Genomic DNA, 24844 nt, shown 5'->3' with positions numbered 1-24844 from the left:
ATGATGACGATACTTTGGCGTCCATCGCAGTTTTCTGGCATATCATTCGCGATTTTTTGAAGTCCCCAGAGAAATCGCGGGATTTGTAGGCAGGTCTTCACGAACGTCAGAGTGAATTTCGGTAGATCCTGGCACCCTGCAACCCCGTCATAACGTATAGATAATTCGTTCGTACGCAGGATACAGACAGTGATGTACGCAGATCCGATACCCAGCTTCGCTTCTTGCGCCTTTAACAATCCCCATAGGAGCGGTTCACCTCTCCAACTCTTATTTTATTTTCACGCAAGGTAACTCTGTTTTGGGAGAAATTTCTTCAGTATGGAGGGGCTATAAAATGTTGTAAGGAAAGTATTGTGGGGAGCTTAGAATTGAATTTTTTCTTGAAACCTTTCTTCTTCTATTTTTTGTGTCAAAGTGTAACTCTGTTATGTTTGACTTAATTTTCGAAAATTGTTGTATAACAGAAGGTTAAATTGACTTAAATGAGTCATTTTATAATTGAAGTGTTGCTTTTTCCTACAAAGGTGTCATATTATGCGAAACATAATTTTGGAAACATTTGTATAATGCTTGTGTCAGTTTGGAAATTACTTATCTCGAGGAGGATGGAATTTTAGTACTAAAAAATTCTTTTTCCACAAGCAAATTTCTATAAGAAAATGTTTCACGAATTTTCAAAATTGATTTCTTCAGTGAGCTTTCAAAGTAAGCTTCAGATAAGAAGATTTTATCTCACATTTTCGGTTTATTTTGGTACAAAGAAATCGCTCTTTTCCAATTGAACTCCAAGTGAGTTTCCACATATAAATAAATAATTATGGCAGATGCCTCAATATACGAGGCAACGTAAATTATTGCCGCAAGTAGTCAAGCAATATTCAACTCAGAAATATATCAAAAACTCGTTCTCGTTTAGATAAACGCAAAGTAACATACAAGCAACGCCGTTACGATACGTTTAGAATATATACGACGGAGCATGTTCGGGTAACTTTGAATAATATAACAGATTCACTCATATTTAAAGTGAAATGAGCGCTAGCAGGGCACGAACGCTAAAGTCGCTGCAATAAAATTCTCTTCACTTAGTGCAGAATTATTTTTCATCGAGAAATAATTTCATTAAAAGTTCACTAAACACCACGAAATAGGTATTATAATACTTCTAAATTACTAAGTGATTTTCCTAATCGATCCTTCACTATGTACAATTTCTTTCAATACCTATTTCTCTATCAAAATTGTTTTCTACAATATCATATTTTCCCTAGAAGGCTATATTTTAATTATAAATGAGTCTCAGTCCTCTTTCATTTTATTGAAGACTATAGAATGAGTGAGGATTCTATAGTCCTTAAAATCATTTTTCTCATGAACTCTGGAATATGTATCTTCAAAGATCTTTTCGTTAACTCTTAAACGAAGTGGTATCGTAATAGAGATCATGACGACGTGGTTAAAAGCGTTCGAGCCGCGTCGAGTACGCTTTTTGTTAGTGCCGATGGAGGAACGGGAAAAGGAAGATAGCAGACTTCGAGGCTGGCAATCATTTCTCAAACTCCATATAACTTGATATAAACCACCCCTCGACCTACGTACGAACGACGGCGGGACGTGAAACGCGGCAGAAGGTGAAGCAGCAGCGCCTTACATTATCGATATTACGAGGCGTCGATAAAAAATCGCATAAAATTAAGCAAACCCCCACGTGCTCGCGATAAAACCCCGCCACGGTTGGTCCACCAGTTTTCCGCAACACGACGCCCGCCCCGCTGGCAATTTTCATTCACTGAAGGAGCTTTTAATCCAGAAATGCGTCTCGTGTTGCATTATCCACTAAAGACTCGCTAAAAAGTATCGCGCAAGATATCGTGCAGATAATTGTAACAGTTTTTGAACAAATTATTCAGATATCTATACGATAAGGTGACTCGCTTATAGTAATGCTTACTAGATATAATTTAATATATGTAGAAGATTTTTAGCTAGAAAAATAGAAATTTTTGTTATTTTTATTTGTAAAGTGGGAACGTATTTGCTTCCAGTAGTTTCTAACGTTTTTCATATAAAGTATATCTATAATGTACGAGATGGTAAAATAGTTAAAATTGTTTTTACAATTTTCCTAACAGCAGTTTAATCGAACTTACAGCAAGGTAATATCGTATCTGATATCAGTGACGATATTCTTGATCGAGAGGCAATATATAGTCTTCGTTTGGGTTTCTAAAGTTTCTCGCTTGCGTAATTTCAGTAACTTATACCGTCAACGAAAAATGTTTATTTTTACTTGGAACAAGTTGCCGTTTCTAAGTAAACATTTTTTGAAAGGTACCAAGTGGCGAATTCTCCCGATGTGTTTGCATAATACTGCAAACGAGTTGCGTTTATAAGGAAGCAGAAACACATCCTAGCGATATTTTTTCTTGGGAAACGCGTTTCTTTAATATTCCCCCGAAGAGTGGAAGCAAATCCTAAAGACCACTAACACGTCTCATTCTCACAACTGGCCCTCGAGTAATTTTCTCGATTGGAACTTGCATCGGCCTCACATTCCTGGTAACGTTTAGTTTTCATTTCCCTAGCTAAGTACTGACAAAGCACCACCACTCCCATTACTGTAACAGCGGAGCAGTTATCCCTATACTTTCGCTACCTCGAACCAGAGGCGTGAGTTTGCTAGTATTTTCAACCGCCATTTCCTCGAAAACCCTTTAATTGCAGTCATGCTGTTCGATATCGCCCCGAACTCGAAGCAACAGACCTCGTTTAACCTCGCTAAGTGTTAATATTCCTTTTCAATGGTGCGTGAAAAAATACCCCTAATTACGCTTTCTAAAGCTATTTTATTTCTAAAATAAAATAACACAAACTCATAACAGGAGACTATTGTGTCCAAAGAAAAATGGTTGAAACCTGCGCTCACTTAGCGATAAACGTTTAAATCGCAACGTGTTCGAACAACACTTTGACACTGACAATAAACGAGAACCACTCAGAAGCCACATAGACAATCAAAAGTTAGTTGACTGTACAAAAACAGACATATGAGGATTCTAGTACAAGAAAGGGATCAGGATAAGACCTAGGATAAAAACGACAAAGTAGTAACTAACCAAAGAGAAAAGAATTCCCGCAAGTAGAATAAGTAGAAGACAAACGAAAAGAGGAGAAAAAGACAGTTTGGTCAGACGAACGCCGCGCTGCGGAGGGGTGGCTAAAAGGTAATTTTATAGAGCAGAATATGTCTTCCACGAATCCGTTTAGAGCTGTTTAGCTGTCTGTTATGTCGGTTCAATTACATAGCCTGCAGGTACGTCTCTATCTGCGCCGCCTGTTTTCTAAATACCTTGCCGAGTGTATGATAACGTTCATAATAGACGGCTGCCTCGTAAAGACTCACTGCTATGGACGTCACTTGAAATCGTATCCGTGAAGCGTGAAGCATATTCTCGTGGTAAACGTGCAATAGAACATGGGAAATTATTGTTTTCATAGATGCACTCGTGTATTTTGTGGTTGAAAGGCAAAACAACCTGTCACATTTTTTAAAAATTCGAATTAAGGCCTTAATTGACAATTATAATATAGAGTTTATATCTTTAGGGAGAAGAAAAAATTGTTATCGAAAAATAAGGGTCCAAGAGGTAACAAGTCCATGAGACAGTATTGAAGCTGAAAGCTTTAAATGCCAATATCTGAAACACAAAAACGTGTGACTTAGGTCGTTTTGCCTTACAACCACAGTATTTTCGTTTGTTCAAGCGAACGATCGGACATGACGAATCCGTTTCAATTTTCTTCCCTGTCGATTCGCCAGATCGTAGGTGTTGGATGTGACGGGAGCACAGGTCGGCAGAACGGTGCAATTTATTTCTGTTTTGCGACTCTTTTGACGTTGGATTGACCCTTCGAACGATATTTCTGGTAAAAATAGAAGTTTAGGAAATAGAGGGTTTACACATACACGAAAATTGATTTTGAAAAGCGGAGAATTTTTAAAAATTGTGCGATAGTAAATGTTTATTAACTATGAAGTATATAAGTAAACTATTCTTTCACAATTGAATTATGATTAAGTTGTGAATTTTTTATTCTCTTTTTATGTTTTAAGAGTTCCCTCTGTGCTTAGAAACTTCTGCCAACAAAGGGTAGTTTATGCATCACTGAAGGCACAGTCCTTCGATATTATTTCATACGATAAGACGACCAAGTGAGAAATTCGAAAGGATTCGATTTTCCCTTTAGCGACGGCGGGAATCGCTATCTCTAAGAAGTATTCGCGGTGCACAGAAAACAATTTATTTTGAAGGCCGCAAACTCTATTACCGAGCAGAACGTGCTCAGCGAAATAATGACTTTCCCTAGCCTGGTGTCACAGCGTGGCCATTGCATCATCAAATGATTCTAACTTGAGTCATCTCGAGCTGTGCACCAGCAAAGGTTATGTCTCAAGCTCAGTAGGTCACCGAAGACGAAACTACGATCTCCTTTTACGTCGCGACGCTTTGCGAAACCCTAACAACCCCCTTTCACTCTGATCTTTGCTGTGACATTGCTGTATCCTAATCTTGCTAAAACTAAACTATCAAAGAGTCAATATACGAGTAGATATCTCAAGTTTGACTCTTTTTAACATTCCCAACGTTCGTGTAAAAAATGTACGCAAAGATTCATCAGTTTCCCAATTTCCTGAATGAAAGAATCAGCCAAAGCTTTAATCCCCGAAAACTCTTGTTTCTTTTGCCTCCAATTTTATAATTCATTGCGCACAGTAAAAGCGAAGTATATAACCAACACCTGCAAACGCTCGAACGAAACAGCGATTTCGATGAATCTTGGTAACGACCCTCAAGTGTCCACCACCGAGCGTAAAACTGTATTAAAAACGGTCGTCGTGTAATACGAGTTAACTTAATACGAACCATCCAACTAACGAAGAAGATAAAGCAGCTGCTCGTGGCAGAGAGGAAGATACACGCGGGTAAAACTTCAGCGCCGACGTTAAGGCATTCACCGTTCCTCCGAGAGGGATAGTGTGTTCGCGCGCGCGCGCTTGCGGTGCTGCTTTTTATTTATGCCAGCCATTTTGCGGCACGATGGGACGCCATCTTGTTTTTATGGCCACCCCTCAGACAGCTCCGTCCAACCCTCGTTCTGTCCACATGCAAATACGAATCCCCCGACGTTTCGTCTTTGAGGCTCGTTGCTCTTCGTCGTTCATCGAGTCTGCTTTTCAAGAGCCTGCGAACTCAGCCTCCCATTACTCTCCCAGGAAGAATCCTCAACGAGGACCCTCGCCTCCTTTGTTTTATTCAAGGCGGATCCGTCGATCTGTCCTGATTACATTTTAAAGACATTCTTGGCTGCTTCCCTGTGTAGCTGGTTCCACTTGCCTCCACTCGTTTCGACCCTCAGTCGACTGCTGTACTTCGAGAGCCACTGGCTTCGAGGACTTTCGCGGGTGTAGCTTTTAAAGGTGTTCGGAGTAAAATGTTGGGGGACGTTGAAGACTAATTGTGGATGTTGGGAAGGAGCTGTGTTTGGGATATCTATTTCGCTTTCGAAGAGATTCCACTGCGATCTCTGTTGTATATGTATTAAATAGTTGGAAGGGAGCAAACTGAAATTCTTTTATTTGCGTTTTTTATTTGGTTTTTAGAAATTTTCATCCGATTTTAAAAATTTGTAGTATTTTAGGGTGTGTTGAAGTTTCATTAGGTATTCTCTTCGAGAGCAATACTATTGCCCCATTTTTAACTAGCAAAGAAAAGTGGTAATGGTGTTAACAAAGATAGTAAATTTGGAATACAGCTTAAAATATTTAAAGAAATAACTTACCATTGACATTTTTATTACAAATAGAAGTATTAGGTGTAATTTACCCATTCCTTGTAACTATTTTAATTTCAAATATTTTACCGCCTGAATAGATGGTCTATAACTCATTTAACTTCAAATATTTTCTCACTTTATTCGATATATTTGTTAAACTAAATATTATTTGTTTTCTGAATAGAATTTGAATTTTATTTGAATAGACACTGAATTAATTTACACGACTATCGCTAACTCCCACACCTATACAATTCACAGTATTTTTTTGTAGCAAATGCGTCTAAAATAATTTCTAGTATATTTTCGTTGTGTTTGCTATTTTGGGTAATAGTAGGACTTGTATACTTGCTTGCACACTTTCAACTATTCTGGGTTTCCTGCATTATTCATTCGTGCACGGACAAATTTCTTGCCATCATAATTCTCACGAAGTAATATTTCCGATCGTAAAAGGCTCGTATAGAAAATTCATTGTTCTGTGACCTACCTCGCGCATGCAACTTCCGAGACCTAGGTCTTATTTCACACTGTACGTAGAAACTGTTTGCAACGAGAAGCGGCAGGATTTATTACTTTATGCTATTTCGTGAATCATATTTCATAATTCACAAACTTCGGTGCATGAACTTCCATTAATCACTTAAACTTTAAAGATCCAATTTCGAAGGTTTTGATAACACAAATTAGAAACGATACTCATTTAAACTCCTCGTACAAAATTATGTAAGAACTTTAAACTACTTTGCAGCGTCTGACTGCTTTCAGAGAAACCATTACAAAAGTCATCACTTTATCGGGCATTCAAGTTCCCGACGCCTTGAATCGCATCGAAGCAATTCTGCGCACTCAATGATTGATTTTACCACTGGAAATTTCTCATCATTACTTAATCCTCCGAGACTGACTGTTTAATTCAATTTCTCATACTTTCCCAGTGAATAATCACAAAAAACTAATTTACCAGCCCATGAACCATCGCTTCAAATTTTTATCTACTTCATGATATTTTCTTTTTATTAAAGGCAAAAGTGAAAGAAAGTAAGATAATTATACTAAAAAATGAGTGGACCAGCAACGAGTTCATAACACGAAAGTAAAATTCTTATCCTAAACAGACTCCAATCACAGAAATGTTTCACTCGTCGCGTGAAACGATAAGCGACAGGCCATCGCTGAAAAAGAAAGCAAGGAAGGGGCAACTAACTAGCGATGTAAGCGTAAAGAGTTCAGTCGCAGGAGTATATCAATTAATTATAATTCGCCCGCGCCTCGGAGTCGCCTTTTACGGACATTTTATGCACGCCCGTAAACCGTCAACTTTACGATTAAAGTTACGATATCCTCCCTCTCCCCCTGACCGCCACCCCTCAGCATATGCGCCCTCGTATTTTTTATTCGCGAGTGGTCGCGCGCGCGAATTCTTTTTTCATCGCTATGCTCATATTATTCAGGTAATGGGCCCTCTCGTCCTCGCTTAAGACTGTTTCCCTTTTAGGGCTTTCGGAACGTTTATCCATGTTACGCGACGTTGCTGCTGTAAGGTTATATCGTCGTCAGGGTAAATACTTCGACCGCAAAAGACTCGTCGCCGTGGCATTTTAACCGAAATTGCGCGGTAACAGGCTTCCCAAGGCAATGTCGTCGCTGCCAGCCGATGGACAAGTTTTAGCGGCCAGACTGTCGTTAGACACGCTAACGACGAGCACCGACCGACGTCGGAAACGTGATATTCCTTGTCCGCGAAAAGAACACTTGAAGACGGATATCGCTGGTACGCACGAACAATCGTTCTGCTTTTTCCTGCTTCTGATTTTTTGCGCTTTGTATTCTTTTCTTTCGGTGGGGACGTGTGACCTGTCCTGAGGTCTATTAGGCGTGGAGGAATCCTCGCGGGGTTGAATTAAAATTCGAGGTTTGCTTGAAAGGATCGGTGTAAAAATTAGGGGAACAGTGTGGATGTCATGCACTACTACTGAAAGTTCAGTATCGCAAAATTTTAAAAAAGTTGTTGGTTAATTGAAATGCATGAAAATTAGCCAAATCATGAAAAATGAGAACGTACATTTTAGAAAATATTTCTGACTTACATCACTTTTATAATCACCAGTACAACTCCACACCAATCAAACCTGTAAACAATTCTCAAAGAACAACTCAATATGTACCTGTGCCTTAAAAACAATTTACACATAATCTCCCTTAAAAAATGTCATGCTCAAAACCAAAAATTCTAAGTTCAGTTATAGAAACTAACATAAAGAGATTTTATACATCCCAGTTTGAAACTAAACTACACCACGGAATCTAGAAGCACTCAAAGAACGAAGGAGTCTAATCGCAACAAGGTTAATAGTTCTAGGATAATCGCGAGCAAGGGGAACGAATCTCAATTCTATTACAACCCAGCGTTAGAGACACACCAGACGAGGGATAATGACAAACTTCTCAAGTTCATTTCGCGGGGCCTGATTCGAGGCGTTTGTGGGAAAGCGAGAGACATCGGCAGGCGTGGAAGCACGGGGGCCCACGTCTTTCCAGACTTTGCTCAATCCTTTAAGGTCCCGAGTTTTGCTCGCCTCTCGAGCGTTCTTATTCACCGAGCGGACAGACTTTCTTGCGTCACTCGCTTATTAGGACGATAATCGCGTACCGGTCATTAGACTCCGTTACATTATCCGTGCCTTCTCTCTCTGTGTTCGTAATTCGTTCGTAATTACTTTCGTAGAAGCGCCGGCCGCACGCACACGGCAACGAGGATCTCGCGGGGATCTCGAATTCACGAATCGGTGAAGCTGGGGCGACGGAAGCACTCGTCACGATAAATCCCGCGGACTAATGAGGCGCTGGAAATTATCGGGTCGGGTAAAGGTCTCCCCTTTTTTCGGTGGCCGATTAATGGAACGGTTCCCACCGGTTCCTCGGCTAGAAACGGGATCGCCTCGTTCGTTCCTTGGACCGTGCTTCATTGACACACGCGAGCATTATTTACACGTTCAAGCAGAAGTCGAATGAAATTGAAGATACCAAGGGAAGAACTTGATAAGTCAGATTTTCGTAATATTAAAGGACACCAATTTGAAAGTTCGGAACGTTGTAAATCAATCTCATGTTTATAAAACTGTTTTAATTATTATTTTTAATTTTAATTATCGAATTAAATACGATTGTGTGATGTCAATCGTAAAATAAATTCAGCCACTGGCACCGAATTAATTCGTGCGAATGAGTGTTTCGCTTATAAATTAAAATAAATTTAATAGCCGATAGCTGATTTTAGTAATTCCATTTATTTTTATTTATACACACCTTTAATGTACGTATGTTATATTCATGATTACACGTGGTTTGCTTAAGTTTGAAGTTTTTTGAAATTCGAAGTGAAGGTTTATATAGATATTAACATATTTCATTTTGTTCCACTCTTATACAAGGAATGGGTTTGATATAATTCTAGAGTAGATATTCATATTTCCTTTCGATCTCTTCTATCAAATTGCTCCTTACTATTAGTTTATATTCAGGTATTGTTTATTGCTTAAATTACAGTATATTTTGCAATATTTTATTAATAAGATACAAACATTTTCCAGTAACTTAAATCAATCATATCTACTAAAATTAGTAGACATACATATTGAATTCATCATGAATTAATATAATAAATATTATCCATACAAAAATCTCGGTTTCAAAAATACTCAACCAAAATTCACATGTATATCCTATCATTGTCTGTACAGGTAATTATCCAGGTAATACGCTAAAATTTCCAGTAATCAATCTGGTCAAACTAATTCTGCCAGTCGAAACAACTGTGCTTAATACAATTGCTTCCCTTAATCAATTTTCCATCCCCAAGAAAGACAGTTTATCACATTCGTCCATGATAAGTTTACACAAGGTCCATTGATGTCACGATTACCATTCCCCGACATACTCATAAACTAATTGCAGCGATCGTTTATCGACAAGATTATTTCTCGTCTCGGTCTCGATTCCTGCACGATGGGGCGCACTTTTGGACGAGGGCGGGGCGTCGGGAAAGGACAGGGTTGCGGATGGCAGGAAGAGGGATGGATAATGGAATAATATCCACCTGATGGCCGTTTACCCTTTAACGATGATTCCTCGGTTTCGAGCAAACTGCGAGAGAGAGCAGTTACGTGTCAAATTTAATTTCGCGGGAAATTTTCCGCGTGCCGCCATTTTCTCCTGCTATCCAGTAGAAACGACGCTGGGGTCATTATCGTGCTAATCATTAATTTCGAAGGCTGACTTCCGGCTGCTGACGCTGAACCCTCGATCGCTGTGCGGGTTATCGTTAAATTTTAAGCGTGCCGTAACTTTGACCATATTAACTGAGACTTTTCTAAATTTCTGTTCAACTAAATTTTTCAATTCAATTTCCATTAAAATGGGTACTAAAAGAACTTTTTTAAATTATATCGGCTTTTTTATCATAAGTGTAATAGGGAAAGGAAAAACTTGGGGATTATTGTTACTTGTGTCTCTATTTATATTTTAAGTGAATACCTAATTACCTTGAGTATAAACTGGAAATAATAATCAAGAAAAGCAAAGCACATAGGTGTTGATTTTTCCAATAACAAAAATTGTGAATATAAAAAAATATGCATGAAGGTAGGATAGCTATTTTCTAGTTACAAATTTTGGTTATCTACTTACCCTTACAAATGTCTTTATAAAAAAAATAAAATATCGAAGCCAGGCTTGTCGTCTTACAAAAAGATAGGGACAAACTTGTGGCACCCCGTCCCGAATTATTAATTCGTTTCACTGTCAAGGAAAGTGCAATTTAATTGTGGCTTGTCGTCCCCTTTAATCGACCACTATCTTTATCACGCGTCGGTGAAGGAAACGTCGCCAAGAGTGTCGTTCGTGGCATTACACAAGAATGTGGGTAATCTTTTTCATATTTAAAGGGTGGAGCATCTGGGCCACACTGTCCCTTAAACATGCTCCTATACAATTCTGTGTACCTATCATTCCATACCTAAATGGAATCGTTTAGCGTTTGCAGTGTTTCTATACCTATCTAGAACTTTATCGCGTCTGTGAACAATCAGACATGTACAGTGTTTTGTATTATGCATTTTACGATGCACGCGATCGCTAATGTTGTTTCTAGATGAGTGGAAAGTAGTCAGAGCACTGTTTTGTGATTTTGTGGGGATAACATGACTTGTCTCGGTGAATGTTATTTAAATGCACGCGATCTTTCCATTGAATCGATGGCAAGCATGATAAGAGAGAAAAGCCTCATGGAAAAATTGCTGGTATTAATTATACCGACAGAAATTCGAGTTCATTGAGTTTCTTTGAGCATTTAAAGAAACTCAATTGCATCTGTTGACGCTTCAGCTGTAAGATAAGAGAATTTTATTTTTTTTTTAAATTTGAGAATCTTTTATTATCAAGTATCAATTCACTAATTACATCAGTTGTTAATGACTTTTTTTCGTTGAAGTGGGTCCCACATATTATGAAACATATTATATATATGTATAACCCACTTTTTGCAAAGTTTACCAAAAAATATACTTTCCAAACATCATTGTATCATCAGCATTGTACCCATGACATTTTCTAATAGCAAAATCTCCATTTCATAGGAAACAGTATCATTCAGAAACAGCAAAAATCCTCACCCACGCAACGAGGAGTCAGTGTATCGCCATTCTCTCAATCTTGTAACTCATTTATCACGTTCTTGATTCTCATTACGGGATATCATGTATCGAGGCATTAAATCCACGCGCATACATATCGGGCGTAAATGCACTTTCTGTTATTCATGCGCTATTACTACGACAGATAAATACCTAATGATGTCGATAGTCACGCTTCAGAGGAGGATAAAGTACGGTAAAACGATAGAACGTTTACCGTGTGAGTTGAGGTTTCCCTAACGAGAGCGGATCACCAGAGGTAGGAAAGGAGGAACAGAAAAACCTTTTTGTCCGCGTTTGTGCGCGCGATCCTGTCGTTACGCTTCGCGAGGGAAAAGAATCAGCGATACGAAAATCGTGCAAATGCGTTCTTGTCGGCTGGGAATGATTCACTTGCGCAGTGAACCGACTCTAATGTTCATTCAGTTTAAATTATTGTCGAATTCAAAGCCGATCGAGGCACTTTACGAGTGACAACGACAGATGATTATCGACCAGCTGTGATAATTTGATTAATATCGTGAACACTGTAATGAGTTTATTCACTTACTTTCTAATTTAGACTTTTTGCTTATTCTTAGGTACGAAGGGAATCTAGGACTCTTAGCGTTTGGGAAAATTCGTAGGTTAAAAATAAATGAACTATGGTATTGAAGCAATGAAATCAATTATGAATATTCAAGGATTTTTAAATTTTACGTTAATATCTCATAAATCTGCAGAAGCTCTGACAATTATTCATTTCATTTGGCAAGCTTTTCTCTCAAGTAGTAGAAACTACCAAAATCCCTCCTTTAGTATTTTTCCAGTCATCAACTGAATGAATTGAACTGTCTATTAGACATGTAAATTCAGTGATGCTCCAAAAATTCAATACACTCTAAATAAAAAAGGCATTCCTCTAAAATTGCCATAACATATGAAAATATTTGATTTTAAAATACAATAGTTACAAGAATAGTCTAAATAGTCTCATAAGTCTAAAAGCATCGAATCACTTACATCTCCTACAATTTAACAAATCTAGTTTCGCAGGTCATACTTTCGATTGGTATCAATTTATTAATACTGTACATGAATTGTTTTACTTCTACACTCTCTCAAACGTTCTACTGTGCAGCAGATACTTCATCTGTGAGAGTGCAAATCAAAATAATACATAAGTTGCTGTGTATGTAATCCACCATACACATGGCTAACCACAGAAACATAATCCACATTATGAAATTATTATTAAGCCCTGAGCCTACATCAAGCGTACTTAGAACTCTATTCCCTAAAAACGTCTACCTCCCCATAATCCAAACATAATTCCTCCAAATCGTTCTCCACAATCCCTCCCCTTAATTTCATACAAAAAAGACCACCTGAAATCATTTCTCCGTTTCCACGAACCACCTTTTCAGTTCGAGCAGTCGGTTCCGAAGAAGCCGCGGCCCTCGAGTTCGCTGACCACCTGCGTTCACCATTTAATCGAATAACTTACACTAACTCCCTCCATTAAGCCGAAGAGCGCTCCCGAGGAGAGCACGAACTGTAACATTCACGCTCGATAAACGACATCACGGTGGCAGAATCGTATTGCAAAGCGTCCTGCCGATACCAACACTATCCACACAATAATAACCGAGGATGAACGGCGGTTCCGATAAGGGGATCGCGAGCGAGTTTTAACCGCGATTTACGCGTCTAGTTGCGCATAAGTGGACGATAAAGCTTCATTTCGTCGATTTCTCGGTTCTCGCTACCGTCCAGCAAATGGAACTGGTGCGATGCTATCGCCCTAACGGTAATTTTATTAATACTCTACCACTGGGACCGCGATGCACCTGCCGTTGCCAGCTACAAAGATCGCGCTGCAATTTCCACGGGGCGGCAAATCGCGTTTCCTGCGACTTCAGCTCAGTTTTTACGGTTTTATGATCGTTCCCTAAAGCTTGGATGTGTTGGGGCCAACGAAGAGAATCGTAAGCAGTCCCCTCTGTGAGACGGTAGCACTTTATCTCGGAATTTCAGCGATCGTTTAGCGTAGATTCATTGGGCTGTCGGTCGTCTTGGGCATTTGATTTTACTGCTTTTTCAAGTCTATATGAAAGCGTTGTATTAAGTTTCTGCTATATGTTCGGCTGTTTGTAAGATGAAGTCGGTTAGTGAAACGAAGTAACATGAGAGATGTAGTTTAATTCGGATAGATTCAGGCCCAAACCATTTTTTATTTTAGTTGCTGTGATTTTTGCTTGTAATCCACTGCAGATTGTATATTCTATATTTTTGCAAAATCAGACTCGATGCTCGATGACTAAATCAGACTAAATAACTAAAGTGATCAATTTCTTAAATTAGCAAGAATATAAAATATCAATAGAGACTCTAGAATAGTTTGTAATCACATGCTCTAAAAGATTGTGATATTACAGCTTCTAGAGCAGAAAAATTTGGCTTACTATATGTATAATTGATTATCATCTTCTGTCAACAGTAGCTGGAGCGTTTCCAAGGAGGATCGGTCATCCTTACCAAAACAGGACACCGCCGAAGAGAAAGAAACCGAGGACAAGCTTCACCAGGCTGCAGATCGCTGAGCTCGAAAAACGTTTCCACAAACAGAAGTACTTGGCGTCGGCTGAGCGAGCAGCCCTAGCAAAGTCCCTGAAGATGACAGATGCCCAAGTGAAGACCTGGTTTCAGAACAGGCGGACGAAATGGAGGTGAGTTTACCTGGCTTGTTTTATAATGCACTTTATTTTGACCATTAAGAAGGGTTGTTTTATGCATCCATTCAATCGAATTAATGAACTGAACTGGCGATGATAGAGCGCCGTGAGGAAATGAGAAAAATGTCTCTCCAAAAATTGATCTCAAGTTTGACCCACTTCTAGTTTAACGTTCAATACTGTTACTTAAAATTATTCTTCTGATTTAAGTTAATTTAGTAGTAAAGAAATTCATTGTCACTTTGTAATTGACAATTGTTTTAATAAGAAGGAACTTTTTAAAATATCCTGCACTTAGGTACCTAATTAGCGTGCTTCATTTCTGCTGCTCCAATTTCGATCCATTTTTAAACCCTGCCACGCAAAACTTAAGAATCCAATATAACCGAATCTAGCATAGAGATCACAAAACCACTCACTTCTGATAAAATACAAAAAAAATCGATAAAAAATATTGCACGTGTAATCACAGTTTCAGAAAATACTGAAATAACGAAATTCATTCACCGAAATCGACAAAATCTTTACCCCGCCTTCCATGCAAATAGAACACCCTAGGCAAGCCCTTGAGCAAGTCCGCGGCACGGGCAGAGTCAAAGTCAAGAAACAAAGAGGAGGCAAGAAATTCAGGGACAATCTTCCAGGGCTCACGGAAACGCGCTAATCGGTGCAATTTGACCGAATCTCCGTGGCTGGAGAAACTGAAAGGGAAAACGCGAGCCAGAGGCCGCGGGCGGAATGTTAATAGCGGGTCACCAGCGTCCTGCCGCGTGAATCCCCGCGGACGCATCGAGAGTCGAATGTAGCGGGGTCTCTTCAAGATAAGGAAGGACGAAAACACGTCATTTAGATAAAACGGGCCCGTTCGTGGCGCGGGTACCTGATACCAGGGGCGTCTGCGCGTCGGGCCCAAGCCAGGGGACATTCTTCAGGGTGTGCACGCCGTCTTGCGTGCCCCTCGGCTCCCCTTTTCCACTGATAGAGCTCCCCTAGCCCGAGGTGCCTAAAAGCGTCCCCCTGCTGCGCGGCCTTGGACCGTTCGAGGAAGTATTAGGATAAAGAGACTGCTTTGACTACATACTTTGACCCAGGGGCAATAGTGTGGACAAGATGCCAAGGATTGAGGGTGTGTACGTAGAGATACCACTCTGAATGCTTGCTCTTTATCTGTCTGGTCTTGAAGGAAGCAGTTAGAAACTTGTAGAGCCAGTGGTGCTTTTTAGTACTGCGTCGATCGTTGGTAGGGGTGCTGGATACCACTTTGCTGACGTGTCAGACGTTTTCTTTGAAGGATGAAGGAGGGTGGAGGTCTCTTTGGGGAGGAATGTTGGTGATTAGTTTTAGAAGTGACTGGAAAAGTGGGTTTTAGAGTTTTTAGCGTAATGTGTGTGTTCATTTTAGGTTTAGCTATCGAGCATTGGTGGATTTCCTTTTTGGGTAATTTAAAGGCAAAGTAGCTAGAGGAAGTAGCTTTAATGTTTCTTGTTGGAGTTGGTCTTTCTCGAAACTGTTCTTAATATATTACTGGTAATAAGTAGTGTGTAGAACTGATAAGGTTTCACTCGAGACACATTCTGATATAACGATAATTTTTCTAATACTATAGGGGATACGTGGATCCAGTTAGTAGTTATGATTAGTTTGGTCAATAATACGCTATGTCTGAAAGTGTATATGAAATCAGGCGATTCTGTCTACTGTAACCATGTGGATCGACATTTTTTCCAGATGCAACCTTACCAGCTCTGTACAGTAGATATGTTGTACTAGTGAGTTTAGTATTCGTATAGTGGTAATAAAGAAAGTTGAAGCTGGATACGGTTTCATATTTGTAAAACTGGAATTGAGTCAATTTAAGTTTCACTACGATTTAATTTTCTGATAACGATGACATTCAATATCGATAATATTCGAGATTTTTTAAATAAATCTTAAGACTAAAAATCCTTAATATATTGGATATACAGGGTAAGTTTCATAACTGTATCACCTAAATTTTCTTGTGAACTATTTGTAGCATGAGAAAATGTTTCAAACAAAAGTTATTTAGCATCAAAAGAAGCATACCCTCGACACCAAACATCTTTCATTTGAAACATTTTTTTATGCCACGAGTAGTTTAAAAAAAATTCAAGTGATACAGTTACGAGACTCGTCCTGTCTAAATTAATTTTAGTACCTTTAAATTTATTCATTTGCAGTAATCATTTTAAATTTAAATGTGTTTTCACTTTGTTACTTTTAAGAAACTATTATCTGTATTTACATCTATTATTTCACATTACTAGTACTTACACGAAATTTATACACCTAATAATTGAAAACAGATCAGTCTTACATTTCTCACAAAACAAGCAAATGATCCACTCGACCTATCGAGAGACACATTAAATTCAACAAGCAATTCACCAGCTTCTCCTCAGAAGCAACAATTTACTAGCCACTTTATGGATAACACTCCAGGAGTTTGTGGAAACATCGTTCCGTTACTTCTCGCATTGTTCCCGGAGGCTGAGCAATAAACGGGCGACAAGATGAAAAACGAAGAATGTAAAACACGAGGTATAAAAACGAGGAGAACGCTTGCAGAATATTCGCAACGATCTAATAACAAATCAATAACAGAACTCCAAGCAAAAAGTGCGATGCCGTTGCATCGGGACCTCAATTTCTTGTCGAATTTCATCAGAATATTACATTTGTCGCGAAATGTTAAAAAGTGGAGATGGCCTTTCTTATTCTAGAATCTAGAAACACTGGATAGAATCAGCGTTTCTTCGTTGCAAAGCAACCTAGAGTCCTTTGCCTACCATTAGAGCACAAGTTATGTAAGGAGCAAGCAAACGTTCAAATCTTGACGATTTTTAATCATTCTTCGTTCTATTGTGGTTCCCTGGAAGAGTTGCTAAGAGCACACGAAGACAAGCTGACATTTTCTAAGCCTTTTTATTAAGTAGTCGTCGCTGGAGGTACGAGCGTGAAATTCGATTTAGAACGCTGACGACGCGCCTTATCTGTCTCAGTGTGTTCAGAAACGGTAACGCAGTGACAGATACATTCGTCCAGATGTCCCGTTGAATTAAATATACATACGTAGCGACAAGTGGATCATAATTAATCTCAAATACAGGATCGTACGGAAGCACGTGGAATAAGTTAAGAGAATTTTAAAAAGCAGAATATTTAAAATATTCATTAGGCAGAATATTCTCTGTGGCGAGAACTTTAGACTTCAGAAGACATTGATGATGAGATGATTTAAGTAAAAGTATTGATTATGAATTCTAATAAAGCTATTATTAGAAGACGCGAAAATTAAAATTAAAAATTCGGCTACAAAGCAGATCTTTATGAAATAAGAAAAGTAAGAAAAATGAAATGATTTGAAATAGAAAGGAAAGTAGCTAAAATATTGGAAGATATAGCCATTTTACAATTTACAGAACACAATTATGTTACTAAAACTACTCTAAATCGATTTGATATAGCGAACTAAATGATTACTTTGTATGTCATATCATCGTTTAAAAAAGTGAAAGATTAAGAAAAAGAAAAAAAATACATGAAGAGAAGAAAAGAATTCTTTTGCATTCTCCTAAGGCTTGCTTATCATTGCACAAATACTTTCACAAACAGTTTCGTTTCTACAGCAAGATACTATTTCCAACAGCATATTTAGTTACTTAATATGCACAACCTCTTCCGATGCCATTTTTATTATTTTTGCACAACAGCTTGAATTCAAGTTACATTTGAATTCAAACTACTTGAAACCAAGTAACTTGACTAATCTGAACGAGGCTTAAAACACAGCATCCGAGCAAGGATAGAAGCAGGTCTCAGAACAGGAAAAAATCGCACGATCTCCCCCGAATCGACGCTTCCGCCACGCGGTTCGACGAGCAGCTGCGTTTAAAGTAACGAGATGACTGTAGGCAGAGATGAGATAACTTGGCCTCAATAATTCAGACACCTAACAGCTTAGCCCTGTCCCGTACATAATGCAGTCTATCCACCCCCTCGTGCTCCCTCATCCGCCCCTGCTTTGACTGCCAAACTCTCCCCTCCTTTTCACCCTCTGGCAGCGTTTCTCGCGCCGCACCCCTTCGACTCGCGGCAGCTACCAGTCCAGCAGTCGGCTCTTCCTCCCGTGGCTTCTTGCTCGGCTTTTAAAGTGTCAAACCCTCGAATCCGCGATCCGAATCGTTTCGATCCGCCACTCGACCCCACCGATTCGCCTCGTTAAACATTCATCGCTCCCTGTGTTGGATCACGCCCAGTAATCGGTCGAACACGAACACGAACGCTCCTGTAAGAGGACATGTCGCCTTCTTTCGTCGAATGCAAAACGTTGAGTAACGAGAGAAAGCTACCCTTGCTTCGAAGCAGTTCTTAAGTGGGCAATTACGAAATGATCCTCCCCTGGAAAAGTGACTTATCGACGTTGACGTGGGGATGGAAGTTTACTAGGGATTGGGGGAAGGGTCTGGAAACGATCGCAAAGAATTTGGTGGTAGTTTTAAAGGGGTGGGATTTTGTGAGTTCAGTGGGTGATAGAATTGCAGCTGCGTATTGCTGATGAGTATTTAATGTAGAGGAGCTGTTTGGATATGGGTAGTTTGAAAGCATGGTTGATGACTAGACTGCGGATTTTTATGTAATTTTATATTTGCATGAATGTTTTTCAGATACTATAATTTTTCACTCTATTTTTCATATTTTTGAATTTTATATGGATTCTGTAAGTTTTTACACATTCCAAATTTCCATAAATGCGTAAAGATTCGTGATTTATTACTGACATATTCAAGTATCTAAATATAGAGAGAATATTCTACTTCGAGGAGTTGAAAGAAAACAAAATAATTGGTAGAGAAAAATGACTTTCAAAATTTGGATGCATTCTATTTTGAGGAACTGGAGAACGTGAATACTTTGAGAAGCAAATTTTAAATATTTGGAAGATTTGAATATTTGAAAATCAACTCTAAAAGATTGTAAAAATCTTCTCCATCCTGAGAACATAATTACGAATCGCGCAAAAAGTTTACACATCGTCTCGACTAATTTATAAACCCCACAGTCAAGTTTATGACACGCACTCGCAAATGTACAAAATGTTGGTCCAAAAGTAATGGTCGGCTGTGGAGGGATAACGATAAGAGTAATGTGTCCCAGGTTACGAGAGAATACGGTTACGTTGGCCACAGCGAATGGAGCAGGGCTGCGTCGAGGGCTGCAAAATGTAATCGGCACGGCGCCCTCAATTATTAATTGCTAACCGCGTTAATTACTTGCACAGGTGTAGGCGCGGCTGTCACTGAAACAGAGGCGTAGCCACGTGGTGGAATTTCACGGGCAAAATGAGCCAAACGCAATCGAATCGACGTCGTTAATAAAAGAGGCAAATCTTATCGATTTACTGTTCAGCATTTTATCTCTGTAACTTTACTAAGTCTGTAAACTGATATTCAAAATGTGCAGCTTGAAATTTTAAGAATAGAATATAACATTTCTAACTTGTGAAATTAATTGTTTTCAACTGAAAACGATTCTAGATTAATTACAGAACTCGTGAATGAAAAATACTAATTCTGAAAGTCAACTCTTAAGAAATGTAAATTGTTCAAAAGATATGCTTGGAAATTTTTATTCTAGAATTTCTCTAAACCTAGTTTGTTCATTTACTGTCATTTGGCAATTATTTGAGACTGTATGGGTGAGTTTGAATAATTTGGGATGAGTTGGAACATATTGGATCATGTTGAAACACCCTGAAGTAGATTAGGGTTAGCTGAGACACGCTGAAACGAGCTGAATTGAATTAAAATGAGTTGAAACGGGTCCGACAGATTGGAGTAAGATTCTGTTTGATACGAGAGGATTGTTAAAACAAGATATAAAAATATTTATGCTGCGTAAGAAAGAAGTTTCAAATAAAATTAGCAGTCTAACTTTTATAAGTACAGTCATCTTACACTTATGTATACGTCGACTACTAATTAATTGAAATCACCTGGCGATCTTCCCTAAAAAAAAGTGAAATCTCGAATGAATAAGAGTTTCCCAAAATTGCTTCTTTTTTATTATTTTTCTCCTTTTATGGTTCCGTCGCGTGAGATTAGACGAACAGCAGCGTCGGTAAAACAAGAAATTAATATCGGTCGGAGGAAATTACAGGAAGTTCAGGTAGACTTGCCTAACCAGAGAGTAGAAACAAAAAAGGTCGGATTAACGAGGCACTTTCCGATCTTGGATAGGTCGGATCGCGGTATAATTCGTAAGGGGACATGCTGGCCGAGTGCCACCGGTCTTTAGAGCTCCATGGGTGTTACGTAAAGGAACCAGTTTCAAGAAGTTACAACGATCCGTCTTGGAGAACGTTGTAAGACATAAATCGTTCTGAAATGTTGCCTTTGCCCTTCCCTTTTCTGACCACTGGCGATATTCGACAAATCTGGGTACCGCGATTAGTGAAATCATAAATCAGGGAACGCTATAAGCACCTAGAAATTGATGTCATGGGAGAGATACGACGTCGATCAATGTCTATTTTTATTATGGTAGGAAAGTCCTTCTTCGGTGCACTTATCTGTGGATAAATTATGAGTGTTCGATAAGAGGTCGTGAAAGTGCGCGTTTCGAGGAATTTAGAATATCTTATTCATTCGTAGTAATGGGCAGTACCTTCTATTTATAATATTACTTACATACCTATCATGTATGATGAAATGGGAGAAAAATAATTTAAATTTAATTAAATAAAAGAAAGGATTCGATAATATAGCAGAAGTAATATAGTATTACCAACAGTGAAAGCAAATGTAATACAAGTATTAAAAAAGGAATATTGGTAATATAAGCAGTGGAAATTATTTAACACTAACGCGAAGAAAATTTTGCAATTATTCATCACTCGAAAGTTTCAATATTTAGTTACTTACAGTACCTTCCTAATAAGTATTATTTCAATATCATAGGAAACTTTAATAGAGGTTTTTGAAAATAATATCTTCAACAATTTTGAACAAAACTTATTTTATTTATGTATCACATGATATTTACATATCATTCAATTAGCTCGTATAAGATAATGTAAACACAAATGGTATTTTTTTAAAACTGCTATTAGACGAAAAGATATTTGAATTTAAAATTGAGTTAATTTACACGTCTAATGTATCAGTGAATTTACATTCAAAGGCTGTAAATCCATTTTTGCTATGAATAGCAATGTACAAAACAACCTTTCTACTACCTTATGTCTTCCATAAATAGAGGTGTTCTAGCTAAAACTGAATTCCCTTAAACCTAAGAAAAGAAGACATACCTACAGAAATTTACCTAATTTCTATTGCAACAGAAGTGAAAAAATTCTCAAAGTGACGAATCCTAAAATCGAACACAAAATTTTGCATTGTTGGTAATAAACATACATTACACTCTATAATTTAGATTTTTGTCGCGTCGAGCAGTGTAAAGGTAGACACACACCAGCGAACAATGTCTATTCACAAACTTTTTATCAGCCTTACTCGATTTTTCTACGAACACTAAGAACAGTATATAAACAGATACGCAAACAGACGAATTTTAGAAAATTGACTCTCCTTACTGTTCGCGAACAGTTCGCAAACTCTAGTGTATTTGCACCTTAACGCTGTATCCCTGTGTCGTCTGCATTTCCAGCTGAAAAGCACCCAATACCTCCACAATGTCTCAGAAAACCCTTCCAAGTCGTCCACCGTCAGAAATCGAGTTCCCACTTGACCAATCGCAGCGCTCCAAAGCAGCGTTCCCCGATCTGCCGCGAAATCCCCTTCCACCTCATTAATTTCCCTCGATACGGTATCTAAGCCGTTTAATAACGCTCGGTATGAGAGGGTGAAATCATAAATCCGCTTAAAAGCGAGCGAGAGATAAGCGTGTCGCGTTTCCTACAATTACCAGCGCGCAACCGGTGGAAAATAAAACGAGTCGATGTGTTGATTGCGGGCCCGAGAGCCGATTCCGACCACTATCTGGAGTATCTCTGGTCGACATCGCGCGGCCGTTCTAGTCGTTAATCGTCCGACAACCGATCGAGTTGTGTCCCGATCGAACCGACTCGTTGGTGATACACGGGCTACCGAGGGGGCAACGAGTCCCCCGACTGGTCCCCCCTCTGCCCCAGCTTCTCCCCACGAGGGAAGAAGAAGCTCGGGATGGCTCTCGCGGAGATAAACAAAGGTACAACGAAACCGTTTAATTACCGAGGACCAGAGATTAACTCTAATGGAACGACGGTGTTTCGTGGGCCGTATAGAAGCGGCTCTACCGCTGATTGGCCGCGTTATCCTGGCCACGCTGGCGCCTACCAGACTGAGGAGCATCTCGCTGGTGAACGGTCCTGGGCGGATGCCCGCTGCCCTCGAGACGTCGTCGATCGTTTGATCCGCAATAAACGCGGGATATGGGAGAAGGTATTGAGATAATTAGTGGAGCGACGATTCGGAACTGGTGGAAACAGTGTCGTGACTGAATAGAATAGAGACAAATGGGCGGTTTCGATGGAGTGTTGAGTACAGTGTTTTCGGCGGACGTTCTGGTCGTTTTTGAGCTTGTGTAGGGTGAGGAGTTGAGGAGTGAGGTTTAGATAGAATGTGGAATTTGGAATTTTAGGAGTGACTGGTTGGAGGAGAGATATGATTCGGAGATAATTGAGTAGGGGGATTAAAGTGGGAGTAGTTGGGAGTTTTATCGATTTACATATAGATTACATGGTTCGTTGACATAGTCATTAAGTATGTCTATTAATTCCTTAGGAATTAGTGGAGAGTAGGTCTAAACTTATTAGTAGATCTATATTCAAACCAATTTTGTATTATCGTTTATATTCTCTAACTACATTTTTGCATTAAGATACATGATACGTGTGGGTAATATTCATAAATAACGTAGATATATAATCTACACGTTTGTTTGTCGCAGATTATATCTGGAAAATAAGACGAAGTCATTCTTTCTATGACATTAAAGCAAATCTTATTATTTCAAAAATATTTCTTAACGAGAACTTGGCGGTACAAATATTTATTATGGAATAGAGAAAGTTTTGGTAAAGACCCTTGCCTAAGTAGATAGACTATCAACGTTGCCAACAAGTCGGCCATTTTGTGGTTCCCTAATAGACTTAGTGCTAGAAAACAGACACCCTTGAGCCACCCCTTAGCGAGCTAGCACTGCGCCACAGAGGAATCGAATTAACTTTATTACGTTTGTCTTCTGTTTTCCGCCCCAACAACCGTCAGTCTCTTTTCAACCCTCCCTTGCTTCCCCCAGTCGATTTCTCTCGTCTCGTTTCGTGCACCATCCAGCTCTTGATCTCTGACTCTCTGTGCTTTTCAATCGAATCAGCCTCGTCAGCTGAGTATACTTGAGATAGTTGCTTTATCTCCTCCAGATTTTTTTATAAAATTTTTTTACACTCAGAAGTGTAATAAAATTCTGCGAAAGGTGATCAATTTTTTTCATTTTAAAATAATTGAAATAAGTAGTCACTGAAAGTGACTAACAGTGAAAGTGAATACTTACTTATATGTATAAATTAATATATTTAATTTCTTCTAAAGATTCATAAAATTTATATTTCGTCTTAATATTTATGTATTAATTGCAATCGCAATAATGCTCATGTATGTCATCAATATTTGAGTGAAACAGATGGACTCCACATTCAAATAATAAATATTTAAGAATATCATAACAGACCTAATTACTGTCGCTTTAAAAATTAACTCTGATAATATTGGATGATTGAACAAAAACATAAGATTTTCTTATTATTAATTATTATTTAATATGCTATAAATATCATTTAAACAGCTACATTTTATTACAACTTTAATCAACTTAAAATTTTTGATAGAAATTAATACAGAAATTAATAAAATAAAAAACTGAAGTAAATTACACTTTCAATTCTGTTCTACATTTTCTTCTATTTCACTTCGCAAGGTTAATACATTATTTTAAGTAAAACAGCTTAGAACGACAGTAACTGACTCTTTTCCCCATTCCTAAAATATTCCTGACATTCAAGTCGTATTTACATTCACCCACGATCACCCATCCCAAGGAACACTCGTTCATCTTCACTTTCCACGTCTGTTTCAGGAGACAAACAGCAGAAGAAAGGGAGGCAGAGAGGCAAGCAGCGAATCGGTTGATGCTGTCACTCCAAGCCGAGGCACTTGGAAAAGTGGCTTATCCAACGACAGTCCCCAGCCATCCAGCAGGGTCTGCAGTCCCCAGTTTGGATAGGCAGCAAGCACCCACTGCTCTCTCTCATCCCGTGGGTCAGTGGGCCTCGCCATACGGCCCACCACAACCCCTAGCCGAGCCAATTTGCTGAACCCCGACGATTCACGTGAATGCAAAGACTCTTGCCGAGTGAACTCCGAGCACACCAATTGTGTCACTTTTGAATGTGAACTGATCAGCCAGCAGACAACTCTTTGATCTACTGTGTGAGTTGGTAAGCTTCAGTCTGTGGTCCACAGAAAACACTGACAGAAACAACTTGTCAGATTCTGTTGATTCACGTGAATCCAAAGACAC

At 38.9% G+C, this 24844-nt stretch overlaps 1 protein-coding gene across 1 annotated transcript in view; it reads left to right on the top strand.

The window, feature by feature from the left end:
• C15 (homeobox protein C15) overlaps positions 1-24638 on the top strand; it is a 38584-nt gene extending 13946 nt beyond the window's left edge. Inside the window, exons 2-3 of the mRNA XM_076389153.1 lie at positions 14011-14239; positions 24401-24638. Coding sequence (XP_076245268.1) covers positions 14011-14239; positions 24401-24638 — 467 coding nt within the window. The remainder of the gene's footprint in view (positions 1-14010; positions 14240-24400) is intronic.
• Positions 24639-24844: the final 206 nt, after the last annotated feature.

This window comes from Calliopsis andreniformis, chromosome 12 (genome assembly GCF_051401765.1).
Source record: "Calliopsis andreniformis isolate RMS-2024a chromosome 12, iyCalAndr_principal, whole genome shotgun sequence".
Lineage (NCBI taxonomy): Eukaryota > Metazoa > Arthropoda > Insecta > Hymenoptera > Andrenidae > Calliopsis > Calliopsis andreniformis.
This window is presented reverse-complemented; position numbering and strand designations above follow the sequence as displayed.